General features: G+C 41.3%; 1 protein-coding gene across 1 annotated transcript in view; it reads right to left on the bottom strand.

Moving 5' to 3' along the window:
- SLC35F4 (solute carrier family 35 member F4) overlaps nucleotides 1-24,216 on the bottom strand; it is a 207,251-nt gene that overhangs the window by 11,539 nt on the left and 171,496 nt on the right. Inside the window, exons 2-4 of the mRNA XM_066274946.1 lie at nucleotides 17,570-17,755; nucleotides 11,815-12,112; nucleotides 5,369-5,588 (exon numbers count right to left, since the gene is read on the bottom strand). Coding sequence (XP_066131043.1) covers nucleotides 5,369-5,588; nucleotides 11,815-12,112; nucleotides 17,570-17,755 — 704 coding nt within the window. The remainder of the gene's footprint in view (nucleotides 1-5,368; nucleotides 5,589-11,814; nucleotides 12,113-17,569; nucleotides 17,756-24,216) is intronic.

Genomic DNA, 24,216 nt, shown 5'->3' with positions numbered 1-24,216 from the left:
ACCACTCTGAATATTATCTCAATGGGAGACTAAGATGCAAAAGAGGAAAAGAAATACCAGAAGGAAAGACTAAAGAGTGTGTAGAGTGTATAGAGTGGACCTGTTGACGCCACCTTGGTGAAGGGGGTATGGACTCCTGGTGGATGTGAAATCAGAGCCATTACAACTCAGATTTCTCCCCTTGTATGCATAAATCAATCTCCTGCCAAGCGGGGGCTGAAAAGGATGAGTCTCACTGCACATCCTGTACTGCCTCCTTCAGGAACCTCAGTGTTCTGGATAGAGGATTCTGTACTACCCTGAATGAACAGTTACTGTATAAATGCCAACCAAAGGCAGGATGGAAACAAAAGGTTATCTTGAATTTAATCAAATGTGTGATACTGGCGCAAATCAGCAGCAGCTCAGCTCCAGGGTCCTGATTAGAGCACTCTGGAGCCCAATATGAATTCAGAGAAACGCAGTTTAAGCAATGAAAGATTCGCTCTGACATACTCCAGTTGGTTCTTAGTGGATGTAGGAAAGTCTCCAAAAGAGCCATGGTTTGGGAAGTTAACTGCAGAGAGACACAATTATAGACAGAAAATATGGATTCTAAGCTAGAAGGACATGAAGTGACTTCTTGAATTTACTAAGAAAACTGGGATCTGCTGAACCCACCGGTTTTCTTCATAGGAAATTTAAAAAACTTAAAACATTTTTTTTCAATTAATAATATAAAAAATAAGGGAAGTACAAGATCTGAAAGTAAAGGTTTTAACTTTCTATCTGACAACGACTTTTCACTGGAGTGAAATAGAGAAGGAAACCCCAGCCAGTGGCTCATTTTCTTTGAGGAAAATCTTTTTGTTTTTAAGGTGATGCCTTTGCTTCTCATGACTTTAAGAACTCTAGCTTCACAAGATGAGATCTCGGAGATGGGACAATACCCATTTTCAAAGCTGCAAGAACTAGATTCTCACCAACATCCTTGCAATAAAAAAAAATAATAATCTTTTAAAGAAGTTCACTAACTTCCATGGGATGATTATATAATCAGCTACAAACAACTAATTATAAAAGAGTTTCCTAACACACCAAAGTTAACTGAAAAATTGGTTGAAATGATTTCATAACAGAGGGCTAAGTGTATAACAGATTACTTTTCTGTCTGTAATTCAATCAATAGTCCAAAGAAACAAACTATTAACAAGTTATTCATAATAAAGGATTAGTTTGTACGTAAGCATTGATAATTCTGGCCAGCCGGTACACCAGTTAAACCCATATTTACTGATATTATAACTTAAGGCATCCTTCATTCTGTCCATGGTGTTATTTTGACATAAAAAATAAAAGGAAGGAAGGCTGTATATTTTATCATAAGTGTGATCATTCTTGGGGTCAAAAAAAATGGAATTATAATCTGTTTCTAAACTACTGAAGCCTTTGATTCAGTCAGAAATATTAATTTTAATCAGATGACTGAAAGCACCCCTTTAACTACTTAAAAAGAGAAAGGTCCATGGGAGTTGGCATTTACAGTCTGTGCTTTAGATAACTCTTGGATGTAGCCCATAAAAGCTGCATTTATCTTCTCACTATTCTGTTTGCCCTCCTTTAATTTCTCAAATGGCCTAATTACACATGTTGTCATATGTCTCAGGAGGCAAGAATTGCTGATACAGCCAAAAGACAAAATGCCGAATACATTCCAGGGCTTGACGTATCTATGGCCTGATTATGGGCATCATTAAAATTACACCTTGACATTCTTCTGAAACATGGCATTAAACACTCCCTTATGATTCACAGTGAGAAGTGAAGCATTTCTTGTCATTTAGAAAGAAAAGTATGCCTGACCAGGTGGTGGTACAGTGGATAGAGCGTCGGCCTGGGATGCAGAAGGACCCAGGTTTGAGACCCCGAGGTCGCCAGCTTGAGGCTCATCTGCTTTGAGCAGAAGCTCACCAGCTTGGACCCAAGGTCGCTGGCTCGAGCAAGGGGTTACTCCATCTGCTGTGGCCCCCTTGTCAAGGCACATATGAGAAAGCAATCAATGAACAACTAAGGTCACAACAAAAAACTGATGATTGATGCTTCTCATCTCTCTCCGTTCCTGTCTGTTCCTATCTCTGACTCTCTCTGTCTCGGTAAAAAAAGAAAGAAAAGTATCTGACATCTACCAGCATGCCTGACATTTATGCTTACTATTTTGTTATCTATGATGTCTTACTTTATGTACGTACTTATAACATATACTTATTGGCTACTGAACATTTTTTTCTTTTTTTTCTTTTTGCATTTTTCCGAAGCTGGAAACGGGGAGGCAGTCAGACAGACTCCCGCATGTGCCCTACCGGGATCCACCCAGCATGCCCACCAGGGGGCGATGCTCTGCCCCTCTGGGGCGTCACTCTGTTGCATCCAGAGCCATTCCAGCACCTGAGGCAGAGGCCACAGAGCCATCCTCAGCGCCCGGGCCATCTTTGCTCCAATGGTGCCTCAGCTGCAGGAGGAGAAGAGAGAGACAGAGAGGAAGGGGGGGGGTGGAGAAGCAGATGGGCACTTCTCCTGTGTGCCCTGACCAGGAATCAAACCCGGGACTCCTGCATGCCAGGTCGACGCTCTACCACTGAGCCAACCTGCCAGGGCCTGAACATTTTTTTCTATCAGATCTTATTACTTACAGAAGCTGTATTCGTTTTCTGAGGCTACCATAACAAATTACCACAAATTTGGTGACTTAAAACAACAGTGATGTATTCTCTCACAGTTCTGGAGGCCAGAAGTTTAAATCCAGGAGAGCCATACTCCCAGCCGCAGCTTGAGAAGAGAATACATTCTTTGCCTCTTCCAGGTTCTGGTGGCCACCCTGATTCTCCTGGGCTTGTGGTCACATCACTCCTATCTCAGTCTCTATGGTCACATTGCCTCTTCCTCTTCTGTGTATTACTCCCATGTGTGTCTCTTATAAGGATACTTGTTGTTGGATTTAGAGGCCACCCAGATAATGCATGACAGTCTCCTCTTTGTAAATCTTTAAATTAATTATGTCTGCAAAAACCATTTTTCCAAATAAGGTCATAGTCACAGATTCCTAGGATGGGGACATGGACACCTTATTGAGTGCTGTCATTCAACCCACTACAGATATCACTTTTAAAATAGCTGTGGTTTCTATCCTCTATCAGTGGTAGTCAACCTGGTCCCTACTGCCCACTAGTGGGCATTCCAGTTTTCATAGTGGGTGGTAGCAGAGCAACCAAAGTATAAATAAAAAGATAGATTTAACTATAGTAAGTTGTTTTATAAAGATTTATTCTGCCAAACTTAGTGAAAATCTGACATAAAGTACTTGGTAAGTAATTATTATTGTATGCTTTAAATTGCTGTAACTCTGCTTTATAAATTTTATAAAGTAAAGTTACTTCCCTACTTTATAAATCACCATTACCATGGAACCAGTGAGTGGTTAGAAAATAGAGATAGAAAAGTGGGCGGTAGGTATAAAAAGGTTAACTACCCCTGCTCTAGGTGAATTCCTAAATCTGTGATTTAAATATAAGCTACACAGTTGCGATTTTTTCTTAAAAGACTTCAAATAAACATGAAACCTCTTTTGATATGACCTCTTGCTTCAGTATGTTCCATAGTTATATGCATTCATTCACTGATGCGATTGATATTCTCACTGGTAAATCTAATAGCCAATGTATTGATTTCCTTTACTATTCAGATGCAACTGAAAGAGTAGAAAAGTCTTAAATATCTTTTATTTTCCCCTCTTTGGGCAAGGCCCTCTAAATTCTCATGGGTCATCCATGGTGGAGGTACATGGAAAAGAGAAAGATCTCATAAACATGAGTTCATTTACTATATCCTCAAATATCTACTGAGCCCCAACTTTGACCCCTGAATTATTCCAGGTGTTAGAGATAAAGGCAGAGCTGGATTCATGGCATTTGACTTGTACATGTGCCTAGAAACCCATGATTAGAAGGACTATATTCTTGGTTTAATGCTTTGCTGTTGTCATCTTGAAATGATTAATAATTTCTTAACAGGGACTTTGCATTTTTATTTTGCATTGGGCCCCACAAATCATGAGGTCATCCTGAATGAAGCAGTTAGCAGTATAAGGAAGGTCCCTGTTCTAGAGCAGTTGTCTGGGTACCTGATGGTGAAAGCCAATACCCAGTGCTCTACATATAAAACAGTGCTAAGCCCTCGGGGTGTCACATTTAAGATTAGCTAGTAGACAGTGTGGATAAAGTCTAATTACATCATGGACTGATTCAGAGTTTCTCATCTTGTCTTCTACCACAGCTTTCTAGTTCTTGTTCATGTCAATCTCTGGTCCTGAATTTCTGAGCAGCATCTCCCAAGATACAATCAGAATTTGCTAATTGGCTATTTAAAAAGCTTTCAGGGTTATGGCTATCATAAACTTTCTAGCATAGACATTAACTTCAACAGTTAGGGCATAAAGGGCCCTGGAATAATTGCAACAAGAACAACATTTTGGTAGCAAAATATGTTTTGAATCCAATCTTGGACACTGCTTTCAGAGAATAATAATTATGCAGAAAGACTATTCCTTTCTGGGGAAAAGCTATTCATTTAGACCTCTTTCTAAAGAATTATTTCCTCAATATTTTCACCATGGTGGCATGGAAGACTATATAAATAAGATCTGACTCCTTAAATTTGTGTGCCTTTCAATCAATCTAACATAGACTAAAGCATACAAAAAACATTTTAAAAAAATCCATGTTAGGTCTGAAAGGAATAAACTCAGAACTGAAGTGGTTGGTCGAGTTTAATGCAGTTCAGTTCATTTGAACCCCAAAGTACAAGCTGTTGCTTGTAGTTCCATTTCTAGACTAGTCACATGGACATATAGCCACTTTTAATAGCACTGTGCCGTTACCAGTGACTTTAATTACTGTTTTGGTTATCTTGTCCTTTACTTACACCAACATTCATTAAATCCATCTCTGGGGAAGAAAAATGTGAGGGAGTTGTCCCAATATATGTTGACTGAAAAAAAATCATAATCCTTACTGTGGCTAATTTTCTCAGACCCTTCTTTCCTGAGGACACACCATTAATTCTAAAACAAATGAACAAACAAATAAACAAACAAAAACCTTATTCTTTTCTGTCTATTTTAGTGCCTCCTCTTGAAATCGGCTTACTGCCCAATGGAAATCTTTTTATCCTTTCATGATGTTGTAACTGCCTGGGTATCCTAATCCATCTTCAAATTCCATTTTGTACTCAGAACCCATAGGAAAGCTTTACAGAAACTCCAAGAAACAAAGCAGCTTTCCTGAAGCCAAGGAGTTAAGGGCTGCCTCCCACATTGAATCAATTGTGCCATTACCCTCACTCCCATGAACCTGTCTTTCAGCACGATCCATGACAGCAAGAAGACAAAGGCTTTGTGACAACAGAACAGGGCAGAGACATCCGTGGCTGTCAGCTTCTTTAAAGCCAGTAAATACAGGTAGTTAGTCAAAGTCCATAGAATAGAAAAGGGAGCTGTTCTTTTAAGAAAAAGCTTCAACGTCAGACCATCTTCCCCAAAAATCCGACTGCATTCCCTAGGAGAGAAAAAGAGGATAATAGTCAGGTACTACTTCTGACATATCTAGTGTTGTCTACTTCCGACCCATTTCCAGGCAAGGGCACAAAACACTCAAGACTCGAGAGTAACCTGTGGAACAGACTGAAACCAGTCCTGCCACCTACAGGCCGCAAAGGGTTTGATGGAAAATAGCCCACACCTCTCCAGTCACAGAGCTAGTCCTCTCCTACCTACATTGTCTCAAGATTACTGGGCAGCCAGTATCAGAAATGTGTGGTGGCTGGAATTAGTCTCTATTGAAAGAGTGAGAATTTTCTTTCCCAGTAGCGAGTGCAGCAGGATCAAGATGGCTGCTACCATGTGAACAGTCTACAGATGACTTGCAGCCTCATGTATCATGTAAAGCCACACACAGTTTGGGATTCTGTGATTCCTAAGATACTTATGCTTCTTTCTAATATAGCTGCCCAATTGACTAATTTCTTTTCTCTGTAGCATTGTAAGGTAGAAAAGAAACAAAGAAAGTAAAAATAAAAACAAAACTCAACAAGATATAATTTTGTTATATACAAACATTTGGCCATTTTGAAAGAATTATCTGGCTTCATTGTGTAAAAATAGTCACTTCAGTTAAATCTTTGATCTGTTTGATTTCTGACCAAATTGATTATTTAGCCTGAGAGGCCATCTTAATCACAATGTCCAAGCTAGTGCTACAGACAGACAATAGGGGAAATGATAGAACAACTGCTTATTTGACTACACACTTAAGAACAAGCTTCCGCCAAGAGGGTTCAGCTTTATTTTTTTCACTCAGTTGTTCATGAACAGTCAAGCATTTATCAGGCAACTGTCATGTGCTTGGAATTGTATTTTCAAGAATAATATAAATATCTTGTTCAAAGCAACAGGTTACTAATGTTTGCACATGTCTAATGAAATATATTTATGTGGTTCTAAATAGTACTAGTACTAGTTTCTCTTCTAGCATTTTCTGAAGAGCAACAATTGTGCCTCTCAGTATTGCAAACCATAGCAATATTTAGCAATGATTGCCTCCCATGCATGAAGTAGGAAGGCCTCATGGAGGGGGCAGTGACAAAGTGGTGAGGCTCTAAGCCAGGGGTCCCCAAACTATGGCCCGCGGGCCACATGTGGCCCCCTGAGGCCGTTTATCTGGCCTGCTGCACTTCCGGAAGGGGGGTGGTCAGCACAGCATTGCTCACATACAGTACTACTTCTGGTGATGCGGGACGCACACGTCACGGCTCCGGAAGCGCAGTCATATCACTTGTTATGGCTAGCAGTGACAAATATGGAACCGGACATTGACCATCTCATTAGCCAAAAGTAGGCCCATAGTTCCCATTGAAATACTGGTCAGTTTGTTGATTTAAATTTACTTGTTCTTTATTTTAAATATTGTATTTGTTCCCGTTTTGTATTTTTACTTTAAAATAAGATTATGTGCAGTGTGCATAGGGATTTGTTCATAGTTTTTTTTTATAGTCCGGCCCTCCAACGGTCTGAGGGACAGTGAACTGGCCCTCTGTGTAAAAAGTTTGGGGACCCCTGCTCTAAGCACAGGGATGTGGCCTTCAATATCAACTCTCATAGGAAGTGCTGCTGAGAATGCTGGGAATTGCAAGCTAGAGATTCCAGGAAGATTAAAAATGCAATTTGCACACATAGAAAATGTGTAGTGGTTTACTTTCAGGCATGAGACAACCAAAAAGAAGGGCTTTTCATAAAATGAAAATGTGATTTCCCAAAGATAAATTTTAACTTGAAAGAGACAAAAGTTTGGCAAAGGAACTAAGTAGCCCAAAGGCAAAGGCTTTGCGAAGAAAACAGAAATTATACGTGCTTGCACATACAGAAAAATAAATGGCCTCTCTCAAACTCTACAACCACAGAGCTATTTGGAACCAGAGCCACACACAGAACAAGCAGCCGTTTCCGCAGAACGTCCTGGGCACATGGTTTGTATTCTGTTTTCAAAGGGTTCCGCTCCGTGAGAGTCTGCCGGAGGTAGCTAGAGTTGAGAGTTCTCGGGTTAATCCTGACATCTACAACTACTAAATGCCTTTTAAGTATACATTTGTAGAGAAGCATAACAAACCTGTTTCTGATTTAAAATTTTCTTTTTTTTCTCAATCAGGCCAGTGATGGCTCTTCCTTCCCAGAGCCCTCCATCATGTTGGGTTGAGTGCTCTCAAGCAAAGACTCTGTATGCACGCCAGCCAAGGTCTGACCTCATGGGGAAGACCAGCGGCGATGACCAGTGAAGACATAATGACAGGAAGGGCCCCACGCAAAATGCTGCTGAGGGAGGCCCCCACCCTTCCCTGCAGAGACTGTTCTTTCCACCTGGCTTACCCTGACCCCCAGGGATTGGTTACCTCATCGTTCCCCTATTTTTCCCTTTTTCTCTCACTGCCAACCTTCTTTCATTTGTCTCTGCTGTTGCAGGAATTAAAAATGCTCCTCATTCAAACACCAGTTTATCTGGGTAGAACCTTATGCTTTTAAAGCATGAAGGTGCTAAGAAATGCAAAATTTCAAAGAAGAATCCATTTCTTTTCTTTTCCTTTTTTTTTTTCTTAATTTTTTTTTTTCTTAAGTGAGAAGCGGGAGGCAGAGACAGACTTTCTGCATGTGCCCTGACCGGGATCCACCTGGCAAGCCTTCTATAGGGTGATGCTCTGCCCATTTGGGGCCGTTGCTTCGTTGCTCAGCAACAGAGCAATTTTAGCACCTGAAGTGAGGCCATGGAGCCATCCTTAGCAATGGGAACCAACTTGCTCCAACCAAGCCATGACTGCAGGAGGGGAAGAGAGAGGAAGAGAGAGAGAAAGGAGAAGGGAAGGGGTAGAGGAGCGTACGGCTGCTTCTCCTGTGTGCCCTGATTAGGAATTTGGTAGAGCATTGGCCCAGCATGTGGATGCCCCAGGTTTGATTCCTGGGCCACATGCTGGGCCAATGCTCTACCACTGAGCCAACGGGCCAGGGCCAAGAAAAATCAATTTCTATGGAGAAGCAAAAAACAGTGGGTCTCTCCTTAGGACAACGGGATCAGAATTTCTAGACTAGCGTCATTGACAGGTGGAAAACCTTGGAGTGAAGAAGTTGGGAGACACTGATAATTTAATTATAGTCATCCTTGTTACAGCGGGTGCTAGTTGTCGAATCTTCTTTGTAGATCAGGTGACATCTTAAGTACATTTCAAAATTGCCTGACATAGACAAATATATCTTAGGCTCTAGTTTCATGCTTTCCAGAATTTCTTTTTCCCTGAAGAAACATCCCTGTTCAAACTAGTATATAATTATTTTCTTCTTAAATTTCAAATTCATAACTGCATTTTCTTGATAAATGGAATGATTGAAATATAAATACCACTTCTAAATGGACAATCATTACTATCTAGATTTGATAGCTTTATTTAAAATTCTTTTGATGTCAGCGATAAGAAAAAACCTAGAAATACTTTCATACCATTCAAGAAAAGAGAAGAAACTAGTCAGTGGATCTGACACTATGAAACAAGCTCTTTTTGCAGCCTCACACACTAACTCTATTTTCTGCTCTTCTGCCCTGAGAGCTTTCAGAAGTGCCTTATTGGCAGATGATGTTAATGAGTCTAAGGGGAGAACATGATCAAGGATCTCAGGACTGACAGTGTTTACCTCTTACGGGGAGGGGGCCCTGAAGAATATTCTCTTCAAAGTCAATCTTTCCTACTTGACAAAAAAAAGCTCTTTGATTTGGTTTTAGAAACGATCAACTTCACTCTACCTGCATGAACAGGCAGAGGTGTCTTGTTGAATCACAGATCTCGTAAATTCAGAGCTAGTCTGACACGAGAGACGTGGTGATGATGAAGCTTATTGGCAAACCACTTCCGTCAGCAGCAGCCTCTTGTGAATGTGTTACTTGAAATGAAGCCACCTTGGCTTGCTCCGGGGTGTCCGGAGGTCCTGCTGCCCACACTAAACTTCTGTTGTTTGTATCAGCATCTGTCTAAACCGTGAGAGCATTCCAGTAGCACGCACCTGCCATGGGTACATGCAAGTATTTTCAAACATGGAGAATTGTAGTCTGGTAATCATATCCTCTGCAATCATTTATAAAATATTATTATAAAAAAAAAACCCCTTATGCCCAGATCATGTCTATTTTGATGGGAATCAAATAGAAATTTTTAACCATCACAAACAGGTATAAGGGCTTTTTATTTTTTTCAGACCAGAACATATTTATTTTTAAATTGCTTTTTTTTTATATTGTAATTAAATTTTCACAGACACATGTGGCAAATGAGCTCACAGTGTGACTTTGACATTCCCAGGTACTTCCACTCTGGTGATGGAAAACAGAAGTTGAAGATATACCCTTTACAATTTGTTAAGTTTTTTTTGTGACAAAGACAGAGAGACAGAGAGAGGGACAGATAGGAACAGACAGACAGGAAGGGAGAGAGATGAGAAGCATCAGTTCTTCGTTGTGACTCCTTAGTCTCTTTCATTGATTGCTTTCTCATATGTGCTTTGACCGGGGTGGGGGCAGGGGAGAACTGCAGCAGAGCGAGTGACCCCTTGCTCAAGCCAGCTACCTTGGGCTTCAAGCCAGTGACCTTCGGGCTCAAGCCAGCAACCATGGGCTCATGTCTATGATTTTACGCTCAAGCCAGTGATCCTGCGCTCAAACTGATGAGCCTGTGCTCAAGCCACATGAACCCACGCTCAAGCTGGCAACCTTTGGGTTTTGAACCTGGGTCCTTCACATCCCAGTTCGATGCTCTATCCACTGTACCGCTGCTTGGTCAGGCTACAATTTGTTAAGTTTTTAAGAATAGTCTTATACTGCACCAATTATGATAGTCATTTCTTCTTTTCATTAGGGACAGGGGCAAGAAAGAAGGATTGTTTGGCTCCTGCATGGCAGATTGGTTGTCATTTGGCCGACAACCAATAAGCTGATGTGGAGAACTGTCTCTGTCCCATGGCCATCCACAGAGGTCCTGGCTGCTGTTTTCTCTTGGTGAACAGAGTGACTGTCTTAAAGCTATTCCTTAGCTCTGGGCTTTTTCTTTCTGAGACGCTGTCCCTTAGCAAAGGGACTTTGAACCAACAACTGCTTCTGCCCCCTTGAGTGCTCTACAGGGCTGGCTGCCACTGGCCCTGCTGGCTTCCTGAGCTCTCCAAGGTATGGCTGCAGAAGCCAGGCTTAGCACAGAGCCATCTCTAGACCAGGGGTCCCCAAACTATGGCCCGTGGGCCACATGCGGCCCCCTGAGGCCATTTATCCGGCCCCCACCGCACTTCCAGAAGGGGCACCTCTTTCATTGGTGGTCAGTGAGAGGAGCATAGTTCCCATTGAAATACTGGTCAGTTTGTTGATTTAAATTTACTTGTTCTTTATTTTAAATATTGTATTTGTTCCTGTTTTGTTTTTTTACTTTAAAATAAGATATGTGCAGTATGCATAGGGATTTGTTCATAGTTTTTTTTTATAGTCCGGCCCTCCAACGGTCTAAGGGACAGTGAACTGGCCCTCTGTGTAAAAAGTTTGGGGACCCCTGCTCTAGAGCCATGGTGTCATCAAGTTCATGGCCTGCAAACCTGCAGACAAGTCCCCATATGCTGCTAGCCAGCAAACAACAGCCTTTTTCAAAGTATTAAAGGGCCACACTTGCCTTTGCGTAGAACCAGGTGATTTCATCTTACTTAAGTACCACAGTGTCCAGAAAATCAAGCAAATGTTTTTGTAACAATGAATCTTATTAATACAGTTGTTTTTTTTTTCTGGGCTTGAGATACTGGGTGGTCTTTTAAAACATAACTTTCTGAGATAAACAGGCCTGGATACAGATCTGGGTTCCATTATGTATATAAGTATGCGACCTTGGACACGTCATTTAACCTCGCTAACTCTGTTTCCACTTGTATTAAAATGGGGATAATAACATCACAGTAAAAGGTGGATGTTACCACCAATGATGATTAATTAAGATAAGTATAAAAAAGCACCAGTAGAGTGTCTGGCATGTTGTAGATACTCAATGATTTTCTATCAGGGGAGAATTATTCTGTTTCCCAGTATTCCTTACTGATCTTAGATCCTCACTCTCCACACTCCTCAAGTCAACTCAGCTCATATTTCAAAGAGATGACAATATACATCCTTGCATGAAGTTATTGTAGAACACTTCTTATCGGCCATTTAACCTAAAACCTACCTGAATTTTTTCATTGGTGATTGCTTCTCTTGAGCGGTGGCCAGATGACCAGAATAATAGACTGGGAAAAACATAATGTTCCAGTTTGTTGAAAACCAAGTCATGAAAAATGGACAGTAGAAGTTCTTAAAAGTAATTTTTGCAATCTGTGTAGTTCCAACCCAAGACGATGACACTGACAAGATGATCAAGAGTCCCCAGACAGCCTTCAGAACCATGGACGTGCAGGACAGGCAGCGAGCCTTGACTCTGTTCTCTTGGCTGTTGTTCTCAGGATGGGTCTGTGTTCCATCCTCCCCTGAAAACAGAAAAGTAATACACATGTGTGGGAATCGCGTCATGAAACAGCAATCAAAGAGGCAGGCAGTAGAGTCATCAGTGGATTCTTTTCTACCATCATTTGGAGAGATTGATACCTCTGGCTCACTTTCTCTTCAGAATCTCTGGTCTGTAAGGTCCACTATGTATCTGGATTTCCATTCAGGCTATGACAATTCTGCCGCAAGTTCCATTCATGAACTTGATGGATGCTGTGCTGTTCCCCAGTGTACTCTGCCCACTTTCTTATAAGAACAGTACACATCTCAGCCCCAAAGACTGTGGCCTAGGCCCCATGACTCCCTGGTCTAGTCAAAATGAGAAGATGTAAGAATTCCATCTCCCAGAGAACTTTAAGAGGCATCTCAAGGTCCCACCAGCTTTCTTGCATTTCTTCTCTGTTACCAGAATAGTAAATCCCAAATAGTTGCTGCTCTTCTGATCTATGTGAGAGAATGAACAGAACCTAGCCAAAGCACCTTATATCTGCTGACATGAAAGTGAGTAAAAAATAAATATTTCTTGTTATATTCCACTGAGGTTTTTTCTTTCTTTCTTTCTTTTTTCTTTTCTTTTCTTTTTTTTTTTTTTTGTATTTTTCTGAAGTTGGAAACGGGGAGGCAGTCAGACAGACTCCCGCATGCACCGGACCGGGATCCACCTGGCACGCCTACCAGGGGGCGATGCTCTTCCCATCCGGGGCATTGCTCTGTTGCAACCAGGGCCATCCTAACACCTGAGGCAGAGGCCATAGAGCCATCCTCAGCTTCTGGGCCAACTTTGCTCCAATGGAGCCTTGGCTGTGGGAGGGGAAGAGAGAGACAGAGAGGAAGGAGAGGAGGAGGGGTGGAGAAGCAGATGGGCGCTTCTCCTGTGTGCCCTGGCTGGAAATTGAACCCAAGACTCCTGTACGCCAGGCCGACACTCTACCACTGAGCCAACTGGCCAGGGTCTTTCTTTCTTTTTTTTTAACTGCAGCAAAAATGACTCTTAAATTTAAAAAGCAATGTACCCCCAAAACAGAAGAAGTCCTGACTACACAAGGTCAATTCACACTTCAGGACAAATTACTATTTAATATAGTTCTGGGAGCACAGTAAGTTCTATTTTGTACTTTTACATTTACTAACAATATTTAGTAGCAATATTTAGTAGCATATATTTTCATACTAAAATACACAAAGCTCCCAGAAAGTAATAATCATAAAGGATTTCACCTGTAACTGGAAAAACAAGTTCAACACAACTTATGTACCTGTCAGGAAGTTAAATGGGAGAAGAAGTCACCCTGAGTCCCCGTGTTGAGAACTTGGATAGTAGAATCCTGAAGGAAGAGAGGCAGAATTATCTGCAAGATTCTCTTGTGTCCCAGGCGCCACCCTTAAGCACAGGTTTATCCTGGTGAAGAGTGAGGTGCAGTCCACAGATTGCAAGTGGCAGTCGACGGTGTCTCACTTTACCTCTCCAGAACCTGCTGGCTCTCTTGCTGAATATGTTCCTATGGCCTAATAAGCCAGCTGTGACTGCCCCACTGGGCTAAAAACTTTCACCCAGCTAAGGCTTTCTGATATAATTATTTGGAGAGAGGGGTTAGCAAGTGTGGAAAGTGAATTCTTCATTGAGAGATATAAACCAAAGGATGAACACAGGAATTACTACATGACTTCCAAGTCTTACAAATAATACTGAATTTTTAGGACCTAGGCCTCTGGAAGATGAAAACTGGTATTCTTTATTCATTCATGCAACCAAATCCTGTGGAAACTACTAGGATCTAGTTAGCTAGTTGGGTCTCAGGGATTCAAAGATGAAAGACTGAGTTCATAGCTTTGTGGGAAGCCAGAAAATATATCCAATACAGTGTGATAAGGGCCAACTATGGCAGAGATAAGGTGCTATGGAGGCAGAGGAGAAGCACTGTTATGGGGTGGTGTGGGGAATGGTCAGTAGAAAAATCTATGCCGCAGTGACCTAGAGAGGAGTCTGGAAGTATGAGTTAGGCGGCTCCCTTGACCTTGTGCAGTCAGTACCTGCTCTTGAAAACAGTTCTGCAAATTCCTGCAATAATCATGTGGCCAATGTGGACAGCAAAGAGGAAGAACTCAAGATGAATAAGAGAGTAGAATTAGAGACACTTGTATTGGGAGAGTGGGAAGGGGACACAAACCTACCCATTAAGTAGGTATTATCATTCCCATTTTATAGATGAAAAAACGGAGACTCGGTTTAAGGTTATCCAAGGCTGAATCCAAGTCAGTATATCCTGAGGGTGCAAGCTCTTTATTCTGAATATTCATTCTGTCTAGGATTCAGGTTTGATCTCTCTGTTCCGGCACTAGAAGAGTCAGAACTGATCTGGAGGAGAAGCTCTATTTCCTGGCAGGAATAACAGTCTAGTGTGTGGTTTAAGAGAAGTGAAACTTAAGAGATCACACTTCAGGTCACATTATACTCAGGGACTATCTCGTAAAGGAGAAATGGTTCTACCAAGTTTCTAAGTACTGTATCCCTTTGAGCTGATATCTGCCTTCAATGCCACCTTCCTTGAAGATTCCTGCTGTGCCAGCATCATACCGTGGACACATCCTCCCCTAGTATTGGCCCATTTCTCTTCTGCTAACTACATTCAATCATTGCCAATTCTTTAATTTTACCATCTACAGAAAGATTGAGTCTCCAGAGTTCATTTCTTTTTCTGTGTAAACATGACTTTTCTATAGGACTGCTTGGATAGATAGTTTTGTATATATCATTAATGGAACTTCATTTCTGTCAACTTTGATTGGAGCGCTACAGATTTATGGTAGAGGCCATTGGAATTTGGGAACATGCTTGTGAGTCATGGCCTTGCCATCATAAGACCCCGAGGATATGTTTAATTCCCGTCTTAGCTTCTTGTTCTGTCAAACAGTGGTGATATCTAGATCATAGGGCTCGTTTTGCGGTTAAGTCCCATAACATTCACGAGAACGTGGTGAGTTGCTCTTCAGATTCTTCTCTTTCCTCTTTTCCCTTTGGAGCCCCAAGTGCCTCTGAACATCACAGAGAGAGGAAATTATGTCCCCTGTGATTTTCACTGGTAGAGCCTTTGAAATGTGTAATCTGTATATGACTGATAGGGTAAGTCTTTATTAACTGGCATACTTAATTAACTGGAACATTCTGCTCTGCAGATAACTGGGATAACAGGAACATTACTGTCACTTACTGAAGCCAATTAAAAGTTTCTGAAGATTTAAGATGTCATTTCCTCACTTTTTTCAAAGCGTTTTTAGTTTGGGGATTCATATCAATTAAAAATATTATCACTTTTTGAAAAACATGTTTCCATATATACTGCTCAAAAAAAATGAGGAGACCTTTCAAAATGAATATGAAGCAATAACATATCCCCTAATTTTTGTGAGCAGTATATATAGAAAACCCCTTCTCAAATTAGGAGGACCCTAAAAGAGGTTTTCCAACCCCCTCTATACCTTAAATTGCCCCATCCCTAACCACGTTCCCTAAATTGTCATTTCTTTTTTTTTTTTTAAAGCCAGTTTTCTCAAAGTTCTGAATGGAGGAGTTGCTGTTTTTGTTCTTTTTTTACTACCCACTTATTTTGGATGGAGTATTTTTCTGGCGTTGCTGTTGTTATTGTTTTTTAAAGATGCAGAGCATTTCAGTATGTTGCTGGCCAAGCTGAGGGAACCAACGGAGGAGAGGTTGACAATGCCAGTGACAGAGATGGAGAGGAGGTGATCCCAGATACGGGAAGGAGAGTTAATATGGGAATGGTAGAAAACACACAAGTCAGACCTGGTCTCATAATGATGAAAGTAGGCAACAAGGGAACAGATATTTTGAGGCAGAGAAGAAGGCATGTTTGCATACAATTCTTTTGCTTTTTTTTGGGGGGGGGGGTAAAGTGTGGTTATATGATGAGAAATGAGTATGAACTCAGGGCTTGGGAGCATTCTCTGGGAATGAAAAAAGGATGACAACCATCAAAAACAAAACAACAACAACAAAAATAACAACAACCCAGTATTGGGTGGCAGCCTACTGGAGTCGGCGGCATTTAAAATGATATATAAATATTTGTTGGGAAACTCATAGACACAGTTAAGAGATTTATCTAGCAATGCCAGTAACTCAAGTAACTCAGGAGTTGGTCAGTGGTCAGGCAGATAAGAGGAAAAACTAAAGGTTTTACCTGATCAGTAAACACCAACTAGGGGGCAAGGGAGCTCTCCTGAAGGAGGTGTAGAAGTGGGAAAATTATAAGTGCTCCGAGGACTGGCGGTCCTGATGAGGACAAGAGCAGAGTCCGTGATTTTACTGGCACTTCTATTCTTTGCAGAATGGGCACACTGTGCTATTACTGAACCCCAGGGCTGAGATGAAAGATGCTGGCTTTTGACACCTTGAAGATGGGAAAACTAGTTATCTTATAGACATCATTAGATGTCACTGTTTAACCATGTGTTAAGCCCTTGAAAGATAGGTTTTGGTATTCAGTTTCTCTGCTACACTATACACAACTAAGAGGTTGTACAAATCATGCTCCTTGACTTACTGTGGGGCTACATCCCAATAAACCCATTGTTAGTTGAAAATATCATAAGTCTAAAATGCATTTACTACTACATCGGAGAGTCTAGGTCATTCACCCTGGTGCGGGCATGGCTGACTGAAAGCCGGGTCCGTGCCTCTGTCCAGCATCAGGAAGGAGTCTTGTACCACACACATATCACCAGCCGGAAAACATCAACATTCAAAGTTCAAAATACAGCTTCTCACTAATCTTAATACATTGCAAGGAGTTTTTCTAATGCAGCAAAGACAATACAGAAAAAAAAAGGGCAAATTTCTATATTATACATATTGAATATTCATATTCTGTCACTGTTGTTTAGATATTTTCTTTTAAGAAGAAGAAATCTTACAGATCAAGACTGTTCTAGCCTTTGTACTCAGCCTGGATTTGGTTTAGAGCTATTTTACAAACTTTATAAGAGCAAGATAAGTTACATAATATCCCTGTTGGGTTATTACCAAAATAAATGAGATATATATGGAAATCATATATCATATGGCACTATTTCATAAATTTAACCTTTCATCCACATATAGATGTGTTCCTAATATGTATTAGGATTAATTCAAAGTGTGCTCTTGTGTATTTTTATAATAAGAATATTATTTTTGGACACACATCATTTTCACACTATCATGAAGTCAAAAACCCTAAGTCAAACTATTGCAAGTCTGAGACTACTTGTATCTATACATTTCCTTTTTTCCTTCTCCTCTTTGATAAACCTTTCTCTCACCCACTCCTAAGCACTCATGTCACGTCAGTCTGTGTTCCGTGACAACAGTGAGATCTTTCATGGCTGATTAGAGGGTTCCCTGGGATGTACTGTTATTTAAAAGGCGGTCACATGCATACCTGATTTGTTCTGCCTCTCAACTCTGTGTCCACAGACTCCAGAGGCTCCTCGGCTCTGAAGTTCAAGAATGGGAGCAGAAGAATCTTCGGTGACAGACAGAGGGGACAGCTGTCTACTGATAGCACTGTGTGAACTGGGGCAGTTGGCTCCTGGTTTACATCGAGTGACTGATGCTCTGGAGGTACCTGGGAAGAAAGAGTTCACCACAGTTTAAGAAATTCCTGGAGGAAAAAATTGGGAACAGATTTGAAATGCCTTAGCAGTAAAATACAGGGGAGCCGCCGTCACAGTTCATATGGAATGTTCACCGAGCTCATTTCTAATTTTATAAAAGGGGCTCCTAAAAAAATGCCATGTTAGTAACACCTGTGTCCCTAAAATCTTTTAGATAAACCCACAACTAGAAATGAACAGTAGAATATGGTGTTCGGGTTGCTACATCTGCTCTGAATCAGAACTGTTAACACCGTCTAATAGTTTGCCTCAGGAAGGCCAAGCGTTACGTTGTGCTTGCTTCCTCCCTATCTTCCCACGCTGACTGTCGAATTCCTAACTGGAAAAGCTGCCAATAGTGTCTTCTATTAAATCCATGATGTGCTCTCCATCAGATTAATCACTAAAACCCAATTTTGTTGCATCCTCTCAATCACCTCTGCCCTCTGTCCACTGTTACAGACAAAAACCCAGACCTCAGGATCCTCCACAGACTAAGCCCCCTCCTATCCGGACTAACCTTCCATGACTCCCCAGCCCGGGTCGGCCTCACAGGCCTGCAGTCAGTGTCATAACTCAGGGCGCTGTGTTCAGCAGGACCTCACCACCACCACCACCACACACACATCCAAGGGTGGGTGTTACATAGTCACCACTTGGAAATAAACTGTTTTTTGTAAGTGGCCTGCGATGGGGTAATGGAGCATACATAGGCGGCTTGGAGCTTCAGCTCATACATGGTCTTATCTCCTGTTATCTCCCTAAGTCCTGGGGTCTCACCTTTGTCCCTGCCTGGCAATATTACAGGGTCATGGATGCTAGAATGCAGAGTGTTGGGGTCTCAGGGCAGGGCTGCCAATGTCTGTGGGGCTCTGCACTCATCCAGTAAGCATCCCTGTGTCCAAGGGAGCACATATTAAATAACAAAACAAAAAACACCATGGTACAAGGAGAGAGAGAGACGGAGAGACGGAAAAAGCAAAAGTGCCTAAGAAAAGAAAATGCCATTTTTTTCTGCTTTTTGATCAAGGGGTCCTACATTTTCATTTTGCACTGGGACCTCAAATTACATCGTCAGCCCTACCCCAACCGGAATACTCCATCCATTTCAGTGAAGCTGGTTCTGTGTTCTGACACTTCACTCTCAGTGCTGATAGCTCGTAAGCCTCGACCCAGAACACTAGGAATAGAGCCAAACCCTTAAATCCTTGTTCTGATTGGTTCACGCAGTCTTTGCTCTTAGATCACATGCATCTGTATTTTCTGTGAACTTGCACTGTCTGAGCTCATTTGACAAGTCATGCACTAACTGCCCCGATACTTAACCTTCTCCAGTATGAATGCTTTGACTCTCTGTCTGCATAAGCCTCCTGATGTCAGAAATTGTGTTCTTCTCTCTCTCTTTTTAAGTAAACTTTCAAGTTCAAAATCATTTTATATTTACAGAAAGTTGAAGAGATAACTCAGAGAGTTCCCATATGCTCTTCATCCAGGTTCCTTGGGGTCCCCAAACTTTTTACACAAGGGGCCAGTTCACTGTCCCTCAGACCGTTGGAGGGCCACCACATACAGTGCTCCTCTCACTGACCACCAATGAAAGAGGTGGCCCTTCTGGAAGAGCGGCGGGGTCGGGTAAATGGCCTCAGTGGCCCTCGGGCCGTAGTTTGGGGATGCCTGTGTTTGTTTGTATTTTACATACTCCTGGTGCATTTGTCAAAATTAAGATATTAACATTGGCAATGACTACTAACCACACTTCAAACTTTATTTGGATTACACTAGTTGTATCACTAATGACCTTCTTTTTTGTTTGTTTTGGTAATCACTTTTATTTATTTATTTTTGCTTTGTATTTAAACAACTGTGTTTCTAATTTCATATTTTAATTTTGATGAAAAGGAAGCTGTCTAGAATTCAGGAAAGCATTTTTTTCTGCTCTTCAAGAGGAACTAACACTCAACTACTCTGAGTCATTTTAAATTTATTTTTAAAGTATCTTTTGTAATTTATTTTTATGTGAGTTGTACCCTCTCATGTTTTCTTAGGTGAATGTCAAGTTTCACTTTGTGATCATTTGGCAATTTTAGGTTGAAAGGAAGAAATCCAAAAATAGGTTGGATAGCATATTGAGGTGGTGTTGAGATAAAATATTAGCCATAGTTACTAAAACGTTGGTAAGTCAGCGCTGGCCTATGGCTCAGTGGATAGAGCATTGGCACTGTGTATGGATGTCTTGGGTTCAATTCCCAGTCAGAGCACACAGGAAAAGCAAGCATCTGCTTCTCCCCTTCTCCTCCCCCTCTTTTATCTCTTCTCCTCCCACAGTCAGTGGCTCAGTTGGTTCGAGGATGGCCCTGGGCACTGAGAATAGCTCCTTTGGAGCACATCAACCTCAGGTGCTAAAAATAGCTTGGTACTCAAGCATCAGCCCATGATGGGGTTGCTGGGTGGATCTCTGTCAGGGTGTATGCAGGAGTCTGCCTCACTATCTCCCCTCCTTTCACCTAAAAAAAAATGTTGGTAAGTCATGTGTAATTACTTACCAACTTGTTGGTAAGTCATGTGTAATTACTTAGTCAAGTGTTGGATTTGCAAACCAAACTAGTAATTTCTTTTGCTTCTTCATTTTCACTGACGTATTATGCCCTGGCTTCAATACCACCTTAGGCAATATAGCTTAAAGCCCATCACCTGCTGCCATTTGCTTCCCACTGGTTGATTTGTGGAAAGACCCAACAGTAGTTGAGCCACTGGAGATATTTAAATCATTATTCTATAAAGGCAAACTTTAAACTTCAAAACCAGGCCCAGAAGCATGTTCAGGGCTTGAGCCATGAAACAGTCACCTTCAATCCTGTAAATAAAGACATTGCCCATGCTATATGGTCTTGTACCATTCAATAAATAGAAAGCCAGTCCTGGCAATAATAAATATTCAGAATGTCGCCAGGGATGCAGCTAAGGATCACAAATAAATTGTATCTACATTCTATGCTACAGTGAGTGCCTGGACATTCCAAATTCAGTTAGTGAGCAGTGTCCAGACTTTATAGATATTGAAAGTGAACTGTATTAGAAGTGATGGGTTGGAAGTCTCTCATTAATCACATCAGATAGTCCCATGCCCTCTTATAAAGACATTCTTGCTTGGGCATCCCTTATACTTGTTAAATGCATGGTCTGGATTTGTATTCTCTAAAGAACAGGTTGGGGTCAAGATTAATTCATTCTGGCTCCCTTCCCCCAAATTAATGATCATCCTTAATATTTGCTTGTTTAGATCTTTTCTGATCCTAAATCTCCCTCCAGTATCAAGCTTTATTTCCTCAGAGCTGCCCAGGGATGACCCTCTTCCCTAAACTATGGCCCTAATCACACCAATATTTTATTACATCTAAACTTGTTTTCCTAATTCCAGCTACCTCTCATCTTGCCCATACCCAGTCTCTGAGTACTGAGTCTGTTATACCTTCTGCTATCTGTAGAATTAAATTATGGGTTAACCTTGATCATTTCTACTTAACATTCATTAAAATAAGAAATGGATTTTTAAGTATTCCTAAAATACCTAAAAAGAATATTGAGTCTATTTGGCTGATCTTTTAGATCAGTCAGCAGAAATACCACAAAATTGCCTCTAAAATGTTTTAATGGTTGTCTTGATTTTAAATAATTTCCCAGATAATAGAAAGTGAGGTTCTTTTGTCTCAAAAAATAAATAATATATATTTTTAAAATCTTAAGCCCAGTTAACAACTCTTTGAATGTTTTTAATGTGAATACCTTGGTCCCTGTCTGATTTTTAATTGCTAGCACCCAATTCCCTTCCCATTTGGGAAAACAATGCCCCATATTGGAAGCTAAAGGAAACCAAAGAATTCTCCCTGCCCCTGACAGTAGAGTGCAGGCATGACTTTGTTTCAGCCAATCAGACCCTCCTATCCAGAACCTTAAATCTTGAGGAAGCCAAATTGTTGCTATTTCATGAACAGCATGGTATCAGGTAGTGGCGGTGATAATAGCGTCCTGGCAGATTGTCCCAGCTTCTCAGCTGTGATGTCCTCAGTTCTACACATTTTCCAAGGTTCTGTGAGCCTCACCTCCTAGATCTACTCAGTAAATCTCCCTTTTGTTAACTGACTTCTGAGCAGTTATGTGAACAAAGCCGTTTGTTACCGACTCTCCAGGACTTAACATGCACCCAACCCACAACTCCCTCCTCACTTCTCCTTTCCCCTTTCTTTCTGCTGTCTTTCTTTACCACTTTTTTTTCTTATTTTATTTTAATTTTCCAACTAAAGTGGACATAGAATGTATTAGTTTCAGGTGTGCAACATAGTGTTAGGTATTTATATAACTTACAAAGTGATCACCCCGTAAGTCCAGTACCCATCTGACACCATACGTAGTCAATATAATATTATCAACTATATTCTTTATGGTGTACTTTACATCCCCTTGACTGTTTATTTAAATGGAACTTATACTTCTTCATCCTTTCACCATTTTTTATCCATACCCCCCAACACCTCTCCCATCTGGCAACCTCACCACTTCTTTTTTGATTGCAGCCAACTCTCAAAAGGCCTATCTCTATGCTTAGAGAGGGGTCTGTTGTGAGTGTTTAGGAAGATATTCTGAAATTCTTGCCAGCTTCCCTATAAGAATCCAATGACATACTTTTTTTTCCTCTGAGTTTTTTTATCTTATTTTTATTAACTTTAATGCAGTGACATTGATAAATCAGGGTACATATGTTCTGAGAAAACATCTCCAGATTATTTTGACATTTGATTATGCTGCATACCCCTCACTCAAAATCAAATTGTCCTCCGTCACCTTCTATCTGGTTTTCTTTGTGCCCCTCCCCTCCTCCCACCCCCTCCCTCTCCTTCCTCGCCCCCTCCCCACCCCTCCACCCACTCCCTGTTATCATCACATTCTTGTCCATGTCTCTGAGTCTCATTTTTATGTCCCATCTATGCATGGGTTCATATAGTTCTTAGTTTTTTCTGATTTACTTATTTCACTCCGTATAATGTTATCAAGGTCCATCCATGTTGTTGTAAATGATCCGATGTCATCATTTCTTATGGCTGAGTAGTATTCCATAGTATATATGTACCAAAGCTTTTTAATCCACTCGTCCACTGACGGACACTTGGGCTGTTTCCAGATCTTCGCTAATATGAACAATGCTGCTGTGTTTATAGCAGCATTGTTCATACTCTTTTTTTTTTTTTGACATACATTTTTAAAGGGGCATCGTTAGCCAAGTTACCTTTGCTGAACACCTGGGAGCGAGTTTTCCCCTGGAAGAATGCCGGCTGACTCCAGGTGTGGGTAGAGAGTGAGAAGCTCTAAGAGGCACCAACCTCTCTTCCCTTTGTGTCATTCCTGTCACCCTGATGCCTACAGCAAGTGGAGAGTCATTGGCCACACAGTAAAAAAACCTGTCCTGATGCTTCAGAAATATTCACTTCAACCCAGGAAAACCCAAAGAAATTTAGGATCCACGTTAGAACATTTCCCAAAGAGACTGGCTCAATAAGCTAAAGCTAAAGCTAAAGAGAAACTGATAAGCAAACGCTGTGCTGCCTGAAGAAAACAAAACAAGAAGTGCAGTCCTGGTTGGGCATAAACCTGTAGTAAATGCAGTTCCGGAAGTGGTATTTTGGACACACACCACTTTCTCTTCAATGGTAAGATACTAGCCTTAAGACTACACAACTATTTTGTCTTTTTTTTTTTTACAGAGACAGAGAGTGAGTCAGAGAGAGGGATAGACAGGGACAGACAGACAGGAACAGAGAGGTGAGAAGCATCAATCATAAGGTTTTCATTGAGCATTGCGACACCGTAGTTGTTCATTGATTGCTTTCTCATATGTGCCTTGCCTGCGGGCCTTCAGCAGACCGAGTAACCCCTTGCTAGAGCCAGCGACCTTGGGTCCAAGCTGGTGAGCTTTTGCTCAAACCAGATGAGCCCGCGCTCAAGCTGGCGACCTGGGGTCTCGAACCTGGGTCTTCCGCATCCCAGTCCAACGCTCTATCCACTGCGCCACCGCCTGGTCAGGCTATTTTGCCTTTTATAACACCATCTACACTACTCTTAAAGCCCATACAAATAATGTAATAGTATTTAAATCATATTTGTACACAGTGGGAGTGTTTATGCTTAGAAATCACTTCTTGTTAAATAACTGATTCTAAATTATATTCTAATTCTGGTTTTCATATGTTGAGCTTGCTTCCCTGAGTCCTCCCATCTGCTTTTATTAGGCCTTCACACTGACTTTCTTCTAGTTAAGACTTTGTCTCTTCTGCCCTCAAAGTCTTAATTTCCTTGTGATTTGAACTGGGTGCTGACCCCCCACACACAGGTGCACCTAGCGGGCACTAAGATCCCGATATGCACCGTGCAGTGCCCCTGC

The sequence above is a fragment of the Saccopteryx bilineata genome, chromosome 4 (genome assembly GCF_036850765.1).
Source record: "Saccopteryx bilineata isolate mSacBil1 chromosome 4, mSacBil1_pri_phased_curated, whole genome shotgun sequence".
NCBI lineage: Eukaryota > Metazoa > Chordata > Mammalia > Chiroptera > Emballonuridae > Saccopteryx > Saccopteryx bilineata.
The sequence above is the reverse complement of the archived record's forward strand: the minus strand, read 5'-3'. Positions and strand labels throughout refer to the sequence as shown.